We start from the raw sequence: 23,229 nt of genomic DNA, 5'->3' as shown, positions 1-23,229 counted from the left end.
TGCAAACTATATTGGATTAACTGAAGTGCAGATCAAATAGCTTGCAGCCATTCATTAAACCACAGATGAGCTTTTAATCTCTACACATTTCTTTTATATTTACTAGAGATTTCTTAATCGATTGGATCAAGAAAGTCTCAAATTAATCAAGATAAGCTCATTTTGGTTATGGCTTTTAACTGCGCTTATAGGGTATCATGAAGTTATGCCGCTTTGCTTTACACCTTAAAGCTCTGAACAGGGTATCATACATTCGGGCATTATCTTACTGGCCTGACAACTGGCTATAGGGCATCCGCTGGGCTAACAACCTCAGTCTTGCCTGAATTTTTACACAGCCTCGCATGTTAGTAAGAGGTATAAGCTAGTCGATCACTGTCCTACTTATCCCACTTGTTTCTGCCCTTGTTAGCAAGGAGTATAGCCCAGTGATCGCAGACTTGATATCAGACTTGTTTTTCTTGGCATTACAAACTGTAGCTAATGCTTTTCTTCATGCAAAATTCCTGAAAATTTCGAAGCAAAGGTCAAAGAAATGCATAAAACATTTCAACATTTCTAAGCTTTTTTTATATAATCTTTCAGATGTCTGAGGTTTTGAAAAACTTAAAATAAACATTGCCTTTATACTGGGTAGGCAAGTAAAACTGTTAAAATAGCGAGAAAATAATTTCCAAAGAAACGTGTGCTTTAATATCTTTCAGTTACAAATAGTTGCCGGAAACAGAAATTCATGCCTTGAAATTGTTATTGTTTTTATTTCTCTTTATTATATTATTCATATCATAGTTATTTTAAAGTTGTTTCACGAGTTTGATTTAATTGTTAAAATATATTTAACATTTGTATTCAACTTGAAAAAAAAAAAAAATAAAATAATTTTTCAGCAACTGAATATAATGTAAAATATATTTTGAGCATTTTAGACAAAACGAATATCCAAATTTTTTTTTTATTTTTAATATTTGATAGAAATTTTTAAAAATAATATTTCACGATTTAAAGTATTAGAAATTATAAAAGGGAATTAAAAGAATATTTCAATCAATAATAATTTATGATTTACTTTATTAAGAAATTAATATCTAAAATAATTTAGGCCTAAGAATATTTTTTTAATTCTTATTGTTTTATTTAAAATTAATTAATATATCAGCATTAAAAAAAAAAAAAATTTTAATTTGTTTCATGATTGATTTCTTAAATATTTTATCTACGTTAATATCAATATTTTTGAGATTATAAATCATTATTATTATAATTATTATTTTTTTTATTATTATTATTATTATTATTATTAATATCAATTTAATTATTATTATTATTATTATTATTATTATTAATATCAATTTAATTATTATTATTATTATTGTTATTATTATTATTATGTGTGGCTTTTCCAATTCAGGATTATGCCAAATATTTAACTGTTTTACTTACAATAAAAAAGAGCAGTCTTTTCAACTGATTCGACATTCATTCGGCGATTAATGTACATAATTTTAACCCATTTACTGCCAGCTGAGCAGCAAACTAATAATTCGTCCCGTTAACTGCACCTCAAATTTGAACAGTCTGGCAATGTGGCTTGTTTTCGCTGACATTGAGCTTATACTGCAAACTGTGGGCGTGGCAAAGTGGGCGTCATTTATTGGGAAGTGCAATTGTTAAACGATTTTTGCGCTTAGCTCATATTTTTTCTAAACAATTTTTTGCGATAATTTTTGTCACAACTTTTGGCGAGAATATTTCGCCAGGAATTTTAAATTTAACGCGTTCGGTCGTTCGTTGTGTTAAATAACAATAACAACAGACACAAAAGCACACATTTACACTTGCATTAATATTAGCGGACACTTCCGTTTCCGCTTTGGCAAAAACAACAACAATTTGCGGCAATTGTCACGTATGAGCGATGAGTTTTTTTGTTTTTATTTTGTTATTAAATATACTTTGCGGCGTTGCCACCTGATTTTGCAAATGTTGCACGCGTAACGGTAAATGCGAACTGCACACACACACGGCGACACAACAGAGTGAGTGAGAGAGAGAGAGAGAAAGAGAGCGAGCGAGAGAGAGAGAGAGGGAGAGACGCTGTTTTGTCCGCAGTTGAGTTGGCAGCGACGTTGAACGTCTTTGCAGGGCGATTGAATTATCGAGACTAACCGAAACGAAACGTGCGACATTTTCTTGTTGCTGTTGTTATTGTTGTTGTTGTTGTTGGATACGGATACGGCCAACATAGCTGGCGGCAGTGACAGTGGCTGCGACAGCGACCGCGGCAGAGGTGGCAGCAGCGACAGCGGCAGCGGCAGCTGGCGGCAAACGAGCTGCATACAGACATGTTGCATGTCGAACCGGGCGGCTCAGCCAATGCCAGCTCTGTGCTATAGTCGCTCGATCTTGAGCAAAATCTGCGCATTTTTTATGAAAGCTTTTTGGTTTAGTTATTCGTTTCTTCAAGTTTTCATTAAATAAATTTTATAGTAGTAATAGATATATGTAAATATGTACGTAAGCCCTGTTTATAATATTAACATGATTCTCAGTTTGACTCAAGTTTTTATACAAATATAAGAATATATATTTATAGTTTAGTATATTTGATTGTATATCATAACGTTTTTCGATGTTTGAGTGCGTCTAATACCAATTGCGCCTGTCGCCTGCTTTTTGCTGCTGCTCTTAACATTTGCTTCTAGCATGCGAGAAATGCTGTTAACAGCCGCTCGGCCCGCAAGATGTGCTGCGGCTAACAGAGTCAGCACATCGAACCTGTTGTATGAGCTGTTAGAAGCAGTTGCCGCAGCTGTTGTCGCTGCTGTTGTTGAGGTTCGATTGAATTTTCGACCGGCTGTTAGATAAAATGTTAATGTAATGTGAGAAGATAAAAGTGAAATTAATTCAAAATTGCTTAACGGAATTTCGGGTTACTGTGAGTCACAATATATGGGCAATATATTTTTTATTATATTTGAATAGTGTACTGCAAGTTATTACGTAACTCTCGGAGTCTCGGAGTCATATATAATTTGATTGCTCTCAGGATTTTCGGGTAGGTCGGGCACAGAATATTTATGCTGTCATTTAACATAGGAAAAGTCAACGCTGTTTAAGCAGCTGCCTTTAGCTTTAATTGGAGCTTCTAATATTTTAAAACGATTAAAATTCAGGAATATTCGAGATGATTCAGTGTGATAAGAGTGGGACACCTTTAGCTGGAAAATTCTAGAAAATCTCTATCAGACCTACAGGATTACAGTTCGAGTAAATGAGAAATATCCTTAAGCTTTATTTTCATTAAATATATATTCCATATTTAAGCCAGTTAATTGTGACGTTTGATATTTATTATTTACTTCATTCTCCAAGATCTAATAAACGGAAAGGACATTTTTTCTTAAAGGCTCGTAAAACTTAAAAAATGTTTAAGCCGTAAATCAAAATATCTTATATTATTTTTAAGAAAGTGGGATATGTTAAGTACAAAAATATCGGTAAATAGTAAAAAACTTAAGACTTTGAAAATTTCGCTTTCATGTCCTTAAATAGTTTGAGTTTTGTGCAACATAAAATAAAGCCCATTAACAGAGTTTTGTGGAACAAAGGAAATGGAAACACAATAAACTGTCGGATTTACGTGCTGGACACGCGCAGCTCATTAATGGACTCAATAATGAAAATTGCAATAGTTCTGGGTGTCCATAAAACTGGTTAACGCCCACGCAATAAAAACGGGAGCAACCCCTAAAAGTGTCTCTCTGTGTGTTGGTGTGTGTGTGTGTGTGTGTGTGTGGCACAGTTTAAAGCGATTAGGGTCACAACAAAAGGGACGCACTAATAAGCAGAAGGACCCGCATGCAAGGACTTCCGTTTGTCTGGTTAATGTGTTCTTGTGATCTCTCTGATGTGGGTGGCAACGCTCGGAAGTTGCCAAAAAGAAATGAACTGCAAGCATTTGATTGAACACTGATTGACAGTGGTTCAGAGGCGGAAGACAGGAAGCCCAAGCGGGGCTGCTCGATGGGTCCTGGCAACTGGCAACTGGCAACTGTCAATCGATTTGCAAATTCATCGACATGGACATGCGTCCATTTTCATTGTTCAGCGCACAATGGCGATTTGTGCTGCCAGCCGTTGCCTCCTGCCTTCCTCTCCAACGGCATCGCCTCCATCTTCCGCTGTCCTTGTAATCCTCGATAATGGGCTATTGTCAGCGCGTCTGATGCTTGACGCCTGGCGACACTGACAAACGCCACTGTGACGACAGCTACTTGGTTTAGTGGTTCGTTGATTCCCTGCCCATACCCGCTTGGCCCATTGGTGACGCACTCTGGCACACACTCGGTATTGGATTACCCATTGCGGCTGCTGCAATTAAGCGAGGCGTCTCTTGTAAGCGTATTAAATGCGACACAGGCTTTGCTTTTCAATTGAGTTGCACTAAACTGAAAATACATGGGATTAGGCCGAGCTACTGAAAATAAGTACGAAATAAATGGCAAAAGTACTCAATTTTCTTTTTAAATTCCTTGCTGATATGTTCATAATATCGTTAAGTAACTCGAAAATTATGAAGGTTAGAAACAACTTTTTCGTTTCTCATAAATTCTGCATATAAGCTCTAAGAGTTTTGTAATGATCGGACAATAAACACCGATTCTGGTCAGAAATTCTCTGACCGTGACCGTGGAGAGATGTAACTGTACTTATCAAGTAATGTTGCTATCCCACGTAATCGAATTATCGCAAGTGCTGAAACTATCGATAAGCAAATTAATCGCTCAATCAAGCGCTCATTTGTAATTGTTCACAATTAGAGTCCGCCCACGTATTTTTATCGCATTGTTGCAAGTCATACGCATGAGTAACACAACATCTAGATAGAAAATATAATTAATTTCCCAATTTCTATATTAATTTCGTGCGCCTCGCCATATGGGGGCATTCCTTTGGTCAGTTCCAAGAGCTGACTCACAATTGCCCGCGATTATAGTCTACCCATAGGCGTTTCGGTAGATAATATCGTTAACTATTTATTTGCAATTCACATTAAAACTGTTGCCAGGTGAGTAATTTGGCTCAATTACTTGGCCCAAATAGCGAAAGTCACGGCCTGGCGCTGCCTCCGTGCTTGTTCCGTTATCGCCGTGACGTCACAAGAATTTACGTTACGACAGGTGAAGCGATTAGATTGTTGCAATATAACTCAAAATATGTTGAGCAATTTAAATTCTTGCATTTCTACGTTGCCAAGTGACAGTCAAGTGTTTGCGAAATAAAGAAGAAATAATACAAAAAAAAAAAAAAAACAAAAACAAATGGATCCCTTCAAGCGCTGCCATGTGCCAACCTATTCTACAATTCTACAAGCTTCCAAAACAATATTAATCATGTGCATTCTATGTGGCCAATTCCAACACGCCCTCAAATCGCGACAGAAAAATATATATGTGGGTGCTTGAGACTGTGCCGGGGGAGTTTTCAATAATAGAGCTCGTGACTGGGAAAGAAGCACTGAAATAATATATAAAAATTGCCTTAGTCTAAAGTTCAACTACTTGAAATGCTTATTTGTCTAGTCTTAGCCCTATTTTATTTTTCCATTTATTTTTTTTTCTGCACTACAATTTCGAAATTCTTATCGAACAAAGCTCAGACTGTGTCAAGTTATAGTTAAGAGCTAGAAGCAAATAATGTTTAGTTTTAGATTCATTTATTTTTTTTTTTTTTTCAATTTTTTTGCAATTTTCATTTATGAGTGCTAATAAGCCAGTGTGCGACTTCTGCGGCATTCGCTCGCATACACCAGAATACTTAGAATGACTGGGCAAACATTTTCGAGTGTAAGCAGTCATATAAGCGAACTTAACTGAAGGGTCGCCAGTTTCTGGTATTCCAGGAATACTAAGCCCAAGAGCTCCCTGACTGGTGGCCCGCGCAGACAAGTGCTGTTACAAGGGCTTCAAAACGTCTGCATTTCTGCACATGCATTTCAAAATAGCGTATTTTTATTTATATTTCGATTGCATTTGATTTTTATAAAAACAAATTTCACTTGCGCTGCATGGTAGTTGGCAATGCGCGACAGCTTGGAATTGGCAACGCTGCGCTGCTTTCGGTAATTGCAAGCACAGCTTTCCATGCATTTCGATAAGCGAGCCTGGAAAGCTGCCGTGCACGTCGGCCTATGCAAGCACGCCTCCTTCCAAGGCTCGCAAGCAACTCTGTGGAGCTGCAGGCGCAGCCAAGTTCACGTTTTTTTCTTCTGCTGCTGTTGTTCCAGTGATCTTTGCAAAGTGTTTGAATAAGTTTAAGAAATGTGCGTGTTAAATGTGTTAACTAAACCAAGTCTAGCATGCAGCTCATGCAAAAAGTGTGCATGGAGAAAGAGGTGAGCCAGTGTCCACAATTTAACATTGCTATTTGATGCCTAACTGTAAATTTTATAAAAATTTGATTAATTTGCTGGCCTAGAAAAGCTGCAAAAGCATTTCTGCAGCCGGCACAACCACTTATCAAATTAATTGGCCGCGTGGGTGGTCGGTTTCACTTGTCGTTCGCACAGCTTCGTTTAATTGCGAAGCCAAAAACGAAAACTCCAAAAAAAAGAAGGAAAACAAAACAAAATATAGATAAAGCGGCATAAAAAAGCGCAGCTTATTGTCTGGCTAATTGACTACGTCGCGCACCTCGCTCAGCTGACAACAACAACAACAAAATCAACGGCAACAACAACAACTGCGGCTGCCGTTTTGTGGCCAAACCCATGAAATTGTTGTTGTTGCTGCCTTTTTGGCAATTGGCCTCTTGACTTGGCGCTAGCGACGCCGTTTAAAAAACTTAACAATTTAATTTGTGATTTTCGCATTTAATACCCTATCTTGGGGTATTAATGTTTTGTTATGAAGTGTATTAAGCACATATGCATTATAGCCAAAGTCACAATAGTCATATCCAGCTGCACGTCTGTAAGAGTCTCTCAGTCTTGGCAGAGGTTCGACTTGCTGTGGAATGCTTTATATATGATGGCACCTGTTGGATCGAACTTCTATATCATGCAGCTGCCATGGCAATAAATAATTGAAAAAATTGGGATTTTGCATATTTTTTTCAGCTTATCTTGGCCAAATTTGTAATTTATTAGCTTCATTATGTTTCTTACATATGAGAAAAATCTAAACAATATCAGATTACTATATTGTAAAGTTCGATATGAAGGTTTCGTTAAAATGTCAGTTTTTCTTTAAGATCCTTTTCTATAATAAACAAGTTTAGCAATTACGAGCCTAACTATTTTCCTCCCATAAGCATTTTTCATCGAACATGTCATGTTCCCCTTTAGAAACAACCGCTTTCAAAGAAAGCGTATTTAATATTCGCCACGCAAATAGTTTGCTTTTGTGTTTGCTATCGCTGACAGCTTGAACTCAGTTGGCAGCGAGTTGGCAGCACCGCCTTTTGGCCACTTGAACTTCGTGCGCAACTGCTGACTGCGATTGGCTCTGGAATTTTGTTGCGCTAATCTCCGGAACTGAAATCGCGGTAACCCGTGGCGCCAATCAATATAATTGACTGATTACCGACTGCATTATTTAGACACAGCTGGTGACGCATTTATTGGATTTTGGACCCCCTGCTCTGATGATTACACTGAAAGTGTTGACAAAAAACTGAAAACCTAAGCCTACGATTGTCTTCATTGTGAAATTGATAAGTGGTCAGGCTCTGATTTCGTGCGCTTGCAATAGCCTGTTGCTATTGTGACTGACAAGTGGGCATGCCCATAAACACAGTTGTTTTCATAAAACTAGCTCAGGGCAACTAATCAGAATGAGTCCTATTCGTTTGTTAAACGAAGGCTTAGTCTATACTTTATAGCACATATAGCATTATTATTTCATTATTTTGCTAAAGCCTAACAAGATTAAACTTTATAACCAGCCAGTCCGAGGGTAATTTCATGTTTAACAAACTTAATTTGATATAAGTTAAACATCTTATTATTAGGAATTTACCTAATCTATATAATATGTATTAATATATAGATTTGAACATATGCCCTCAAATTTATCAGTGAATAAAAAATGCATAGAAATATATTTGCTGTTGATCTACTGACATGTTGACAACTTTGTCAATTCCATCTCTCTATACTTTCTATTCTTTTTAACTTTTATACCGCTGTTAATCTTGACTTTAATATAAACAAGTTGTCAAACTTAATTTGGGCTTCGATTAATTTGCTTCAATTTGACTTTTGCTTGTCAACAGCTTAACAGAATTCTCATCTAGATGTCAAAAAACTGGCAACAAGTGCTCTTAGAGTTGCCACCTTGTTCGGCAACGTGTCTAACTGGCAAATACTTCTAAATTTTAATAAAAATATATACTGACGACATTCTTGATATCTTTGACTAGTAAGTTCTTGTTAACTTTTCAAGCTGCTGTTTTTATTTATGGCAAATATGTTTAAAATTAGAATTTTCAATTTACTTGTAAATGTTTGCTTGTGAATTTGAAAGTCTTGTTATTTTAAACAAATCAATGCATTATCAAATTTAACTTCTTTTCAATATGAAGTGTAAACCTTGCGAATTTTATATTTGTTTTTTACTGAAGTAAACAATGAAGTTTATAACTTTGAAAATATTGTCCAATTAAACTTCTTGGCAGAATTTAATATTAACCTTAAAAGAAGTTAATTTAATTCTTTGATTATTTAAAAATATATTTATGCATTGTACGTTTTTGATCAAATTTCTAAAATCTATAAGGCATGTTTTTCTAAAAGATATTCTAATTATGTCATGAGATATGCAAAGCCAAGAGAAATATATAGCCAACCACATAACTAGAGTACTATATGCTATGAAAGTAAAGCTTGTCTAGCCCATGTGACTGCAAGGGTATTCAATCTTCGGCATGCCACAGAGCAGACTATCTGATATCTATGCTATGCAAAGCTTGGGTTTGTAAGGAGCCAAATTCTACCTTGGGCAAATGCTCATCCTTATCAGTGAACAGCGTCAAATGGCCAAATGCTTATTTATAACAGTATAATATAATGCAGGTCTGGTCGGCACAATTTATATATACACGTATAGCACAGATTTATGGCCAGTGTTGCGGCCTAATTGAGTTCATAAAGATTACGCGCTGGCGCACAAATCAAAACAAATCGTAAATAAATCTGAAATAATATTTTATTTTATATATTTCTTTTTTTTTTTTTCTTAATATTTATTGAAAAACTGTGTGAATGAAAGAAAATGGGAGTAGAAAATACTATTTGGCGATTTGCACTTGACAATTTGGCCGGCTGCTATCGGCCACGTTTGATGTGGCATCCGTTTCTTGCATTGAACTTTGGCAACGCATCGTATATTACCGTCCCGGGTGGACAGCTCACTTATCGTTCGTTTGGCTGAAAAGAATTAGGGGCCGGTTCTTATACGGGGCCCCACTTGAGTTTCGGTCTATTTCAGGCGCGGTCGCGGCTAATGAGCATTAATTGATTTCCAATGCCCAACAGCTTGGCCCCCGCCCAGCACTTGAGGAGCCCTGATTTATGGGCGTTACGTTGGCCAGGCACGACACAAATATGAGACGTTCTGTACAGGATCCTGCGGTTTCCTGGGCACGTGTTTACCCTTATTTTGTATACATTTCTTATATACTTTTTGTTCAACTTGGCCCAAAACCGCAGTGAAGCTAACGAATTTTGGTAGCACAATATTTGTCTCTGGCCGCAGCAACGAAAAACCGCAAAGTCAACAAAATATGCCGGCGGCCGCGCCACACAATGTATTGTATCTGTATTTACACATAAAGTATCTGTATCTATGTATCTTTTGTGTGCATTTCGGCGCGTGGCCGCCGGGCTATTCATGTTTAACAAGTAATAAAAGTGATTAAAGCAAATCTAAACGCTTGTCGATTTTGTTAATTACACTCGACTATGCGTGTGTGGGCATATGTGAGTTTGTGTATGGGACCCGGCTGCATCCATTTGTTAATCAAAATTTTGTGGAGCCATGCAATATGCAAATGTAGCAAACAGTTTGACGTACAAAGTAATCAATAGAACGGAAGCTTAAAACATGCGAAAGGGCTTTGATTTGGTTGTTTTAGTAATTACATAATGGTCGGAAATTGAAGTGGGCGGCACACTGGCTCGATATGCTTGATATGCACAGTGGAATGAATGGGTTAAAAACGAGGCTAACTCTATTGTTAAAATATTATGTTAAATGGGCAAATGTGTAGATCGCAACTTTTATATTAAACTTCGTACAGGGTTTTCTGATGCTTGGAATACTAAACAAATAGAATGTTGTATGCTTAGGACACATAAATAAACTGTTATACATACTTAGGCATAAGAAACAAAAACGGTTTCACCAGTATACGATATAACATTTCTTTAAACTGCAGAGAGCCTTGCCAAATTCGATAATGGGGCAGATAAGCAAATTCCAATATTGTTTAGAATTAAATTAATTGTAAATATGTTGCCATAAACAAAAATAGACGACAACAATTAGCTGTTATATTGTTATACAAGCTAAGTTGTTTTGCTGTTATACATGTTATATAGATTTATATATCTTTTATTGCTAATGCCAAAACTAGACAAAAACTTAGAAGCATTAGGCATCTAGTAATACACAATTAACAATTGTATTGTCTATGAATACCAATCTTAAATAAAAGCTTCATTTAGTTCGAATTTGGCCTGTTGTATAACTAAACTGTGCCACTGTACTATTCTACACAAATTTCGCTGTGGCTACTCGTTATGCCATCAGCCATAACGCGACCCTGCCTTTACCTGTATAATGTGTATGTTCATTTATTGCTGCGCTACCCTCTTGGCCGACCCCATCAAGTTGCATGTTGTCAAATGGCATGTTTCTCACTCCAGAGCTTCTCTCTCTACTTATTTTTTTGGCCTTTTGGCATTTCCATTTGCCATTTTCCAGCGGAAATGTGCGCCAAAATGTTTGCGTGCCTTTGAATTATGGGTGTGTTAGTGTGTGTATTCTGTGTGCTGCACGTAGCTTCAAATATTTGAAATTTAAGTATGCAGAAAAATACATCATAAAAATGGGTGTTAGCAAGGAGTTTGGGTTGCCAACGCCGCCCGCGTGCACATGGCGCCGGCAAATGCGTTCATTGAACTGCCAAGAAATGCAATAAAATCAACAAAAAAAAAAAAAACACTGAAAAGAAAATAAATACATATGTATATGTGTGTATCTAGAATGTGCTGCTGATGGCGACGACATGGACGCGCCATAGGCGAGGCGACACGATCCAAGACAAACAACTCGCTCCGGATTTATGGAGTCGGTCGGAGGGCGCATATGTCTCCGTCTACTACTTAGTCGCCGTCTCCATTCGCATGTAAACGGAAGCGGAAAGACGCGCAAACTGCGACTTGTGGCATACAACAAAAAATAATAAATAAAAAAAACGGGCCACAGGACACGAGCAAGACCGCAGCAAAGGAAGCTGTCGAAAAAGCTAACAACCCTTCCTTTGGAGTTTTGTTCCAAAAAAAAAAAAGGGAAAAAAATTGTAAAATAAAAACGGAAGCGAATTATGTTGCCTTATGCGGCAAAGGGTCTTCAGCAGGACGACAACGTATTGAAATCGATATGCAGATGCATACAGGCTGAGCTACAGATACATATGTATCTAGAGCTCGGTCATGTGGCCCCCACCCTTTGCACCTCTCCGCCTAATGTGGCGAAAATGTAATATTTTAACAAGCGCTGAAAAGTATCAGATTTGTGTATGTTTATTATTGCACATTATTTACAATTCGATGGGCAGCAGTTGTTGCCGGCCCATTGCATAAGCGAGCACAACATGGCGTATTATTAATATTTTTTTTTATGCTCGCCGGGCAGGCCTCGAGCAAATGTGCTGCTTAAATTGATCAACTATATTGATTAGCCAAGTAACCATTACATGCACTATAAAAAGCTAAACCACTTGAGTTTGACCGATGTGGCGCCCAGTCAGCGGTTCGTCAGGGCTGACGAGGGGCAAATTGAATTGATTTGCCTGCCTTGTAAAATAATATTTAGCTGTTGGTCTTGACGAATTGCTTAAATTGTGGCATTTGATTGATAGTTTTGTCCATACTCCAGTCAAACGTAAGCGGACTTTTCTATAACCACGTTTGCTGCTCTTCCAAAATTCTACGATTAACAGAAGCCGCGTTTTATGCCCCTAAAGTATGCTACATATTAAGTTAAATTGATGTTGCTAATTTGGTAATTTTAAATGTTAAGAAAAGAATTAAGGAGAAAATGAAAAATAAAAAGGTTATCAATGTAATAAGTGGAAGGAACAACTAAGCATTAATCTAAGCATTAATTAATAACTCTTAAAATAATTTAATAACAAGGTCGTTTTTTCCAATAGAAATTGTGAGCGTGTAGTGGAAAGTATACAAATTTTTTTATCTGTTTATTAAGTTCAGTTTTCATGATACGGCGAGGAGCTGCTTGTGGAACTACTTCCTTTATTTTTTACCTAAACTAAGCCAACATGGAATGTTAATATATATCTTTTAATTTGATAAAAGCTTTGGAATCTGTTAATATTTTTTTTATTTGACATAAATTTAACATGGAGAAAATCTTAACATATATATTTAAAAGGCTATCTTAATAAATATATATTTCTTTGAGTTAATTTTATATGTTTTTTAATTTGTAATAAGCTTTAGAATCTGCCTTTATATATATATTTTTAATTTGGCATAAGCCTTTTCTTTTAATGTGACATAAAGTTAACCAACGTAGAATCTGTGCTAATATATATCTTTTTAGTTAGATATAAACTTATTTATCATCGAATCAATCTTACATAGATTATAGAACCTAAAATAGAATACATCTCGAAACATATATCTGTTGAGAACAAACATTTCGAATAAATTTAGTGAAAAAGTTTGCCGCAAATCAAAATTTCCTTGGCGTATTTTAGACTAATTTACAAAGAACATTCACATTTCATTTTACCATAATTTAGTTAATGTTTCAATTATTATTGTTAGAACAAACTTTTCGTATCACATATTTGTAGCTAATTTATAGCCAAATATAAATTATTATATTGATTATTTTCTTTGCGATTATCAAAAAATATTCGTGCAGCTGACAAAAAAATTTTTTTTTTTTTGGCTAAGTCATGACGACGTCACGTTCGTGCCGGTTATCAGGTGAATTCCTATTAAATGCTATTTACAAGTTCGAATACCCATAAATTATTTCTAATTTATTTCTTAAAGCATTGATTCAAAGCTGTCATTTAGCCAGTTTTGTGTTTTGAAGTGATAAGTGAGAGTGAGCGATTTTCTTGTCACTTGGTCGAAAGCCACAAAGAAATTCATTTCGTTGCCGTCAACGACATTCTGAAGGTTATTTAAGTAGCCGACGAACGTTTCGTGAAAGCTTCCATCATTTACGATTGATGATTGATGTCAGTCATTAGCAAATAACATAAGCAGCCGATGTGTCGGAAATTAGTTAAGATAGCTTTTTGTATAGTGCTTACATTTTATAAATAGCTCAAATTACTTTTACCTATATTTTCAATTTATGTGAATTAATTATTTAATTATTATTATTATTATTTAATTTAATTTTAAAAAAATGTCCATGAACTTAAACAGTTTTAATATATATTTTTTATTTATTTGTTTATATTTATAAAAGCTTGGTTCCCTTATTATGAAAAAACGTTTAAAAAGAAACTGTTTGGGTTATGATTTAAACCACATTTAGTTTGGGAATTTCTATAGAGACTATGTTGAATGTTTTGAAGAGTAATTTTTATCTTGAAAATATAAAAGCGCTCTAGTTAAGAGTGACAAAACTCTTTTTCTACCAACACCAAATTTAGCTCGCGCCGAAATGAAAGATATTTGAAACCTATTCTCGATGGCTTCTTGAACTTTAAAATCTTTGTCCTGACGAAATGACTTTTGATAGAATAATTTTGATGAAAGCTACGATTTAGAATCTAAAATATTTAATAAAAATCATTTTGTTGATCTTTATATGAGTTTTGATCTTAAGTTTCATTGCGAACCGTTGCGGTTACATCAAGTCGAAGCCTTGAGCTCAAAATTTTGTTAACAATAACAACAACACGATAAAATTGCCTTTAAATTTGCAACAGCAACTTACCACTTGTAACTACTTAGGTGTAAGTTCCGCTCACTGGCCGATCGATGGGTGTGACTTGCGGCAACTGATGAAAAATACAAAAAAACAACACTTTTTGACCGAACTGTGGCATGAGGCACGCCCCTGGTTGGCAATTTGGTGCGCTTCGTTGCGCGTGAAAATTATGATTTTTGCTTTTGGGAAAATCTCATTAAGTTAAGGTCTGAAAAAGGATGCCGATGGGCGATGCCTGGCCAGCATGGACTATCGCCTAGGCCATAAATATAGGTGGAGAGAGGTGTGCAGGCGTCGTGAGGAGGGCAGGGGGGTGTGGTTATATGCAATGTAATTTGCATGCAGCTGGGACGCCGAGGTAGCCGGCATTCGAGCCAAATTGAAAAGCTCACTGACCGACGACCGCCCGCGATAACAACAACCAGAACAACAACAACAACAACCAGTAGAACAAAAACAACATTTAAACGCATGTTACGTAGTATTTTAATTAAGCGCACATTTTTATAGACATTTCTTAATGGCGCACCATAAATTTTCGGTCTACCCAGAAGTGGCATCGGTTGGTGGGCGTCCGAGCAGGGATCGCGGCGCTGGCGTCCGAGCAGGGATCGCACACGCAAAGCGTAACTCAGGAATCTCGTGTTTTATTCGCTCTCCCTCTCTCTCTCTCTCTCTCTGTGTCACTCTGTCTTACTCTCTGAGATTCCATTTAGCAGAACGCATATAAAAAGCGCGGCAGGCGACGTCGCTGCTGCTCATAAATGGAAAGTGAATTTTATGCGGTGCTTTAAACAAAGTTGTGAAACTGAAACGTTTTGTATTAAAGATTGAAGCACAACGTCGAACGCTTGATAACTTCATTGCGGCTCGGCTTTTTGGTGTCTCTCTTATGCACGATCCTCGCCTGCCCTCCTCGCCCCCCCTCGCGCCGCGCACGTTGCGTTCGCGCCCCACCCAACGGTTGCATGAGGCAACTTTGTAGCCGCCTTATCGATGCACCAACTGATAAATGTTTGACACAGTGTGTGGCTTATTTGAGTTACAGTACGTCCTCGTTCGCGCCGCCGCCGCCACCTCCGACGTCCCACCACGCACCTGTTTTCCGTAGCGCTCATGAACACTCAGCGTGTCATTCACCCGACGACGACAGGCAATTGCAATTGAGCAGTAGTTGCGGCAAAAGTGTATGAGTGTCGGCATGAATGCAGCCGTATGAATATGGGCGTGAGTAGTAGAGTATCTGTATCTGTATCTGGTAAATACGTTTTATGACCAGCCAGGGTACAAGCCGTTTAAGCTTTGCTTCTTCACACAAACGCACACATTTACACTTGTGTTCGTTCAGACTCGAAAAACACTCACATTCGTTTTGTTTGAATAAGCAGTATATGCTTCAGTTAGTTAGTCAGAGCTTGGCAAAAGCATTATGAATAAAAGGTAAATAATAAAATGGAGAGTAAAAACCAAACCAAAATGCAAATATATAAATCGATGCAATTGTATGAATAGTAAATGCATTTGCAGTCCTTATATGAATACTCAATTCATTATTGGGCATAACTGCTATGGATATGAATTTGAATACTATAATAATATGAATATTGATTGATGATATTATGATATAGGCATATATACAGTTAAAAATATAGGTTCGATTAAATGAATAAAGGACTTTTCAAAATAGACTGGAGGGAAAATAATATCGAAAAATGTAATTATTAAAAAAATGCTTTCTAAACTCTGTAAACATTTAAGTGGGTATATTCAAAATATTTTCTATATATCCATAAAAAGCACCTTAGGCCTTTATACAATGTACTACTAAAGATTTAATTGTTTATTCACTATTTAATTGTTATATATTCAAAATATTCATAAAAAATCTTATATTCTTATAACATTCACAACGAGAGGTTCTTTTGAATGATTCATAGATATACAGTTCTCCCACTGGCATTTTTTTAAATATTCCAAATATTCACTATATATTAATAAAATATATTTGGTGACCTTATAACATTTACAACTAGGGGTTTGGTTTATGCCGCAAAGGCATATGCTTCAATGAAATTTTAATCATTACTCATAAACATTTTAAATATTCACTTTCATTCGTAACAAGAGTTCATTTGCATGCTACATACAGTTTAAGTCTCTTTAACTAAGTATTATATTCCAAACATTTATTATATATTCATGAAATATATTTGATGTATCTATAATACTCATATCCATATACTAATTTTTATGCTATTTCAAGCATATTTAACTACTCCACTGACATACAAATCCATTAAATACACTATTTAATTGTCATATTTAAACACTCATTTACGTAATTTATCATTATTGCCTGCACTCACTTATTCACACCCATTATCAATTAGTCTCAAAATAATCAGCTAATCAATATTTATGTGATGTGCACATATTTCCAAGCATTCAAAGTTATTCAGAAAAAAATAAACAAATAAAAAGTGGTGTTTGGCGAGCGCAAAAGTTTAGTTCAAAGTTGACTTGAACATGTTGCATACCTCATGTGGCAAGGCGATTCGTGGTACGTTTCGGCTCGCTTCGAATCGTAATGGAATGATTTATTTGCATATGCAACATCGAAATGCACTCACCAGACCCCAAAATGAGGCGACTTTTAAGTGGCCGGCACTCGACTGTTGCCTGAGTTACACATATATATATATTTTTTTTTTTCATTTATTTTTTTTTATTTTTTGGCTGTCTCTCTTTCTGCCCCCGAACTGTCGCCAAGTGCTCCATTTCTCAGGCGGAGCACTTTGGTGTAAAGCTTATTAACGAAATTGTGTTTATTTGTGTTGTTGTTCGCTTCTTGCGCTGTTTGTCGCTGTTCTTTATTATCGAGTTTAATGGATTTTTAATGAATCTTAAGCGAAGCTTTTGACGGCATTTATAATAAAAAAAAATGTATAAAAAAAAGCGATTAATCCTTCTTATAAAGGCGCTTCCGAAACTGTGCGTTTCTGTCATTTGGAAATCTCTTTCTCTATGCCGCCTTTATATAACTTCAGATAGTCTTTCTCCCGTCTTAGTGATCGTCAGCGCTGTATATGTAGATCATTTTCTTGAAAATAATACGTTGACTGTCAATTTGTAATGCAATCAAGCTGTCAGCTCATCATAGTAGGAGTTCACAACCAACATGGCATACACGATTAAAACTACAAAATGGCATAAAGAAATTGTGAATCTTAACTGAAAATCGCAGTGCTGCAAAGCTATCGATAACGGATATACCGTATATCGATAACAATAGTGTTTGTTAGTGTTGCAAAACCTTCCCCTCTTAAGTCATTTGTTTTCGTTGAAATTGGTCGATAACACTAACACGATTATCGCTATAGACATGATATATAATTTCAAGGACTTTTCCATATCGTTTGCAGTCGAGACAATTTGTACAGTTTGCCACGCTGTACAATCGCGAGCGCCTTCGATAGTTTTGCAACACTGGGCACTTGTCGATTACTTTGCTTACCGATTCTTATAATCGCAATTGCACTAAGCAGAGCTGTGGCTATAGTACAAATTAGTACTATGAAATTCACTATAAGCCAGGGTCCCATGTACGCAGGGTTTTTCTATAGTTACCCATAATGTTGAAAATGTTTTTATCGACGAACTGTCAACTTACCGCCATTGCTCCAGAGATTAGCAATAGATCGCTGAAAGACATAAGGTAAAAGACAATTGCGAAACAGAAAACACACTGACGAGCGTTCATCTTGTCAAAAAATGTGATCACCCACACTGGTAACTCTTTGCGAGTCACAAAATAGATGCCAAGACATCCCAGAGAAAAATCCTTAATCCCGAATATGCAGCCGATGATCATCGTCCCGAATTGCAATGATATGCAACAACAGCATTTCAATAGGCGCATCTTGATTGTCTAAATGTATTTCTGATTAAAAACGTTTAAAATTGTAAATTTATCTTATCCGAAGACTTTTCTTGAGGAGAGCATAACAGATTTTGTTTTTTACGGATTTATTTTTTTTATATTTTCTGTTACTAAACTGCAGTTTTTTGACATATATGTCATGGTAGATGTTTTCTTGTTGATAGCTTGCTTTTTATTTACTTCGTTTTATTAACTTTCGTATTATGATATAATATTCTTGCATTTAATTTCCCGAAGATTTGCCCTTTTACATATATAGCACATACATAAAATATCTTAAAAAATCGGACTCCTATATCATATAGCTGCCATAGGAATGATCGGTCATAAAGTATGTTCGTGTACGGCAAAATATTTTGCTTTTCAAGATACTCAAACTCAGCAAATGTCTGCAAAGGTATTAAAGCTTCGGCATATGTATTCCTTCTTTCTCTCTTTTTTTAATTAGAACCCAGGTTCCCATAGTACAAAGTTCAAAGTTCGTGAAATTCGTTTTCAATCAGTTATCGAAATGATTTCGCAGAATTGTAATTGCGCAGAAAATATAAAAAAAAAAAATGAAAAATTAAGTATAAAATTGAAAAACGCATTAAAAGACTAAAGAATATAATTCAATTCGTATACCGCAAACGAATTATTTGGTTTTTATCAGTGACCAACAATCAGTTCGAGGGCCTGCGACGACCAACCTCAGAAGTAGTTTTCTGAAGTGTTAGCAGGCGGTTCAAATCCGCCCTCTGACAGTTGAGGACGCCGAAATGTTGTTTGATTTTTGTTCTTTGTCACATTCTTTGATCGATTATGAGCCCATTATGCCTCGTCAAGCCAGAAATATTTGTTCAAAGTCCGAACCAGTTCGGTTTCTTGCATAACGCTTCTCTGGCACCGCCTGCATTGTGTGAACCACGACAAGGTCGTTGGCATTGTGCAGGGCGGTACTAGTTGACTCTAGTTGATAAGAATTTTGGCACTGCAAATTGTGCGCTAAGTATAGTATCTTTCGAGTGCTTTAACAAGCCGCAAAATGGGTGTTTTTTTCGTCTTCTTCTTCATGTTTCGGTGTGGTACCGGGAATGTACCTACTACAAGCAGCCACTTCATTTATCACCAATGGAATTTTAATTGAGTTAACATGTCGTGTAAATGACAGCAGCGACGTCTGGGCGTGCAGTTGTGATTCAGATGTTAACGCAATGCTTGGCATACTCCGCACTGTGTGGGCGGAACCTTATGCATTAAACTGGTTCACGGTTCATTGTCCCAGACGATTGGCTAAGCCAATGGATCGGTAGGGCTCAACATTTGAGCTGATTTGGTTTGTTGGGAGATGGGGTTTGTCTATTCGAAGTAGTTGATTGGTTCCGATGGGATTGGAGTGACAGTATGATTTTTTCTGTTCTATTGTGTTCTATTGATCAAGTTCAAGTTCACTTAAAACTAAAAAGATGTTTCGCTGAAAATTTTGCAAATCATAATTAGCACGCAATTTAGCATGGTCGGTTCAAATGAACTAGTTCAACAACATTTAACAAAGTCCATTATGTGATTTATTTGTTTAATAATTCATTTGCCAAATCCCTTGTTTTGAACAAGTTCAGCTCGTGCATCTTCGTCAGGCTTATTTTAAAATAGAACAGTCAATATTTTTTTTTTTGCATACCACGTGTGAATAAACGATTCGTTTCGGAACGCATGGAATGATATATTAGCATATACAACATTCCCCGGGGTTCATTCGCTCATACATCTTCGTCAGGGCTTTGCGCTCTGTCGCAACCAAAATCCTCAATAGATCTTAAAACAATGCCCAGAGCTTGACACGAACTGACCTAAGTCGCAATACGCAGCTGATAAAGAGAGGACAGTTTGAACTCCATCAACTAGCCACTGGGCCACGCGACATAGTTAAGCTGACAACTTGGACTTGATTTTAGGGGAATAGTTAAGGCTAACGAATGGGTTTTTAATGCCATACAACCCGAAATAGAAACGATTGCACGGTATGCTAAAATAGAAATGGTCAAACTTGGATGGTATTTTTGCTTCTCTCTTTCCTAGTTGGCGCTTGGCGGTATCTATGGGTATTAATATCTGGATTTCCCCATCAACCCGACAGATATACTTGCTGACAAGCCTCCGGCAGGAAATTAACAATTTCAATTACATTTAACTAAACGAGATAATTGAAACGCTAGCCCGGTAAAAAGCCAACGACTGGCGTGTGGCACAGCTTAAAGCTCTGTTGCGTTTTTTTACTTCTTCTTTTTTGTTTAACTTCTCTTTTTTTTTTTTTTTGGTTATAACTTTTTTGTGTGCAAGTGTTGCTTTTATCGCACTACACAAACATTGTTAGGTTGGTTAATCCACAATAAAACAAATTATTTGACAAGCGCGTTAATTGATTTGGGTTTCGTGAAATTCGTTTGGGCCAACAAGAAGTGCAAAAGAAACAACAAATTCTGAGGGTATTTCCCGTGTGACGAAACTCCAATACGCTAGAAAATCAATGGAATTTAACCGGATTTCTAGGAGAAGAAATCTGTCTGTTAACGATTGTTAGATGGTAAACAAAAGTGACTTATTGTAACTATTTAAATAGATATTATATCCGTTATTTGATTCTGATTTATAATATATAAAAGCCAAACAATTTAAGCTGCATAAATACTATTATGTGAGCGGAAGATACACAATATACAAAGTGTTGCGTTTATTTATGATTATGAAAACCATGGAGAAGTATGAGTTTTCGGTTTATATCTTCCACATTCTGAGAGTCAAATCCGATATTTTCCCTAAAAAACTTGGCTAACGAAGTCTACAGAATAGGAGGCATATATACATACATAAATACAAGCCATATTTCATTCATTTCATTTATGAATTTATATAGACTATATAAATATATTATTATTAAACATTCTTTTATATATATTTACATAATTATCGATAATTCTATTAATAGCCTTAACCATGGCATTTAGAGTTTAATATGCCTATACAAAATATGTTATTAATTTATTAATATATATTTATATGATATACTTATATAAAACCTCTTAAGATTTTTCAGGTGTATTATATGTGGCAGGGATGCCGATGACTGCGATAAATTATCATCGATTTATTCGTTTCGATTTGTAAAAGTCCCCAGTTTTGTTTATTAAGTTATTCATGTAACCCATACAAAGCTAACGTAAAACTTTTAAGGCCCCCGCCAAGGGTATTAAAAGCAGGTGGTTGGCATGCAAATTCCTAAAATATTTTCGAAGTGAGTGACGCGCTTAGTTCGATAATTTAAGTCACGGCTTTTTTGATGATAACTGATAAATGATATAGTAAACACTAAATAAAATGATGTAGTAAATACATAATTGGCAGTCACGCGTTTCTGCGGGATTCACATTAAAATTGTGCTATCAAAAGTTTGTTTACGATGCAAACAAAAATATATATATATATATACATATATATTTACAAGTTACGGTCAGATATTTCGAGGATTGCAGTTATATAGAGTACGTAGAATCAGGCGCCTTGAAATCCACTAGTTTATTATACTAAAAACAATATGTCAGATATCAGCGTTCTATTATTATTTTATACTTTCATAATGCTAATGCAAACATTAGAAACATGTACTTCGTAATAGAATTTGAGAGCCTTTAGGGTCTTTAAGCGGATGTTACCACACATCAGGTCGATCCAGCGGGCCACGAGCCGCCAGCTAGAAGATAACACAAAATGCGTTTTGCAATGTGTGTACGAGTGTGTGTGTGTATGTGTGTGTGTGTGTCTGGGGGGCATTTTATATGGGTATAAGACCGACCGTAGACCTATTTTCTATTTGTTTAAGACCAGTTAACGTCGCCGTCGCCGTCGCCGTCGGCATTCGCGTTGCATGTTACAGGAAATAAACAATAAGTAATTATGCACTCGCATTGTTGCCAGCTCAAATAATCGCCCACCGGCAAGGTGATGTTTATAACGGTTCCTCGCTCCCCAAAACATGCCAAGTCTGGATACGCACACATATATCTTGTGGCATGGCTGCAACAGAAAACATCATCATAAACAGCCGGTTCTGACTTGTCAACAAACTGTTCACAAAAAAACGAAGACATGCAAGGGCTGCACGTCGAAGAATGAATACCCTTATCAATATATTTGATATTTTGGAGAACTAAAGAATTTTTCATAGAAAAAACAATATTTTGCCTATAGATCTATATGATGTAGCAGTACAGTGCTGATAGGATTTTAAAGATTTTATTTATAGATGAAAAATGTTTGAAAACTCTTAAGTGCAAAGCAAGTTTTCTTGAATAAATGTGATGCATGACGATAAACATAGAAACAAGCAGAAGAAGAGTTGTTACTGATGAACAATATATATATACTTTAACGGATCGGAAATATCGTATTTAATGATAAAGTATAAAAACTCTCGATCAGGGTATAAGTAGAAATGTATGCCGCTTGGCGCTTGCCAGACGTACACGCAGCAGGTTCAGCTGGAACAGCCTTACGAGCCGTAGGAGCTGCCCTGGCCGTCTCCTACACTGAGCGGAAGTTTGACTTTTGACAAATGCACCGCCAGAAAAACCCAAAAAAAAAAAAGGGAGAGTGCTCTGCAAGCAGCCAAAGCTTCTTCCTGTTGTGCTTTTGGCGGCTGCTTGCGGCACAACTTAAGTGGGTCAACTGCAGCTGACATAAGTCGGTTGCGTATTGTCTGTGCCTGTGATCTGTGCCTTGTGGATGCGTGCCTTAATGGTGCATGCAACACAAGTGAAAGTGCAGGAATTTCTGGTGCATAGCATAATTATATCATTGTTTTGTTTATTACAAGAACTGTGTTTATAAAAATTTATTAAAATAAAATATAAATCATTAAAAACATATGCACAATATAATAAAAAATATATAAACTCATTTAATAACAGACACAAAACATATTTTAATTTTAATAAATAATATATAAAGATTCAAAACATTTTATAATCATTATTATTATTAATTAATATTTAAATAAATAAAAAAAAATGTAGGCTTAAATAACTCATAACTATTTCAAGAACATAAACA

General features: G+C 36.1%; 2 protein-coding genes and 1 long non-coding RNA gene across 6 annotated transcripts in view; 1 reads left to right on the top strand and 2 right to left on the bottom strand.

Moving 5' to 3' along the window:
* ths (thisbe) overlaps positions 1 to 23,229 on the bottom strand; it is an 86,965-nt gene that overhangs the window by 34,598 nt on the left and 29,138 nt on the right. Inside the window, exon 1 of one of the 3 annotated variants that reach the window (XM_032437218.2) lies at positions 1,441 to 2,167. The exons of the other annotated variants lie outside the window; for them this stretch is intronic. Within the exon in view, the coding sequence (XP_032293109.1) occupies positions 1,441 to 1,476 (36 nt within the window). The 5' untranslated portion in view covers positions 1,477 to 2,167. Of the gene's footprint in view, positions 1 to 1,440; positions 2,168 to 23,229 lie in introns of those variants that run through there. 3 annotated transcript variants of the gene reach the window in all.
* LOC116651246 (uncharacterized) overlaps positions 6,128 to 23,229 on the top strand; it is a 108,094-nt gene continuing 90,992 nt past the window's right edge. Inside the window, exon 1 of the long non-coding RNA XR_004304236.2 lies at positions 6,128 to 6,394. This is a non-coding gene — a long non-coding RNA (uncharacterized lncRNA). The remainder of the gene's footprint in view (positions 6,395 to 23,229) is intronic.
* Positions 17,023 to 18,286, bottom strand: LOC26531232 (uncharacterized). Of its 2 annotated transcripts, XM_015174812.3 has the most exons (4): positions 17,990 to 18,286; positions 17,875 to 17,905; positions 17,719 to 17,821; positions 17,023 to 17,401 (listed from the first exon to the last, which is right to left on the bottom strand). In XM_015174812.3, exons 1-4 carry the CDS (start codon positions 18,121 to 18,123, stop codon positions 17,343 to 17,345), a joined length of 327 nt encoding a protein of 108 aa, XP_015030298.1. In that variant the 5' UTR covers positions 18,124 to 18,286; the 3' UTR covers positions 17,023 to 17,342. The 2 variants fall into 2 exon arrangements, with proteins under 2 accessions (XP_015030298.1, XP_015030299.1); XM_015174813.3 differs by having other exon boundaries at positions 17,025 to 17,401; positions 17,875 to 18,282.

The sequence above is a fragment of the Drosophila virilis genome, chromosome 5 (assembly GCF_030788295.1).
Source record: "Drosophila virilis strain 15010-1051.87 chromosome 5, Dvir_AGI_RSII-ME, whole genome shotgun sequence".
NCBI lineage: Eukaryota > Metazoa > Arthropoda > Insecta > Diptera > Drosophilidae > Drosophila > Drosophila virilis.
The sequence above is the reverse complement of the archived record's forward strand: the minus strand, read 5'-3'. Positions and strand labels throughout refer to the sequence as shown.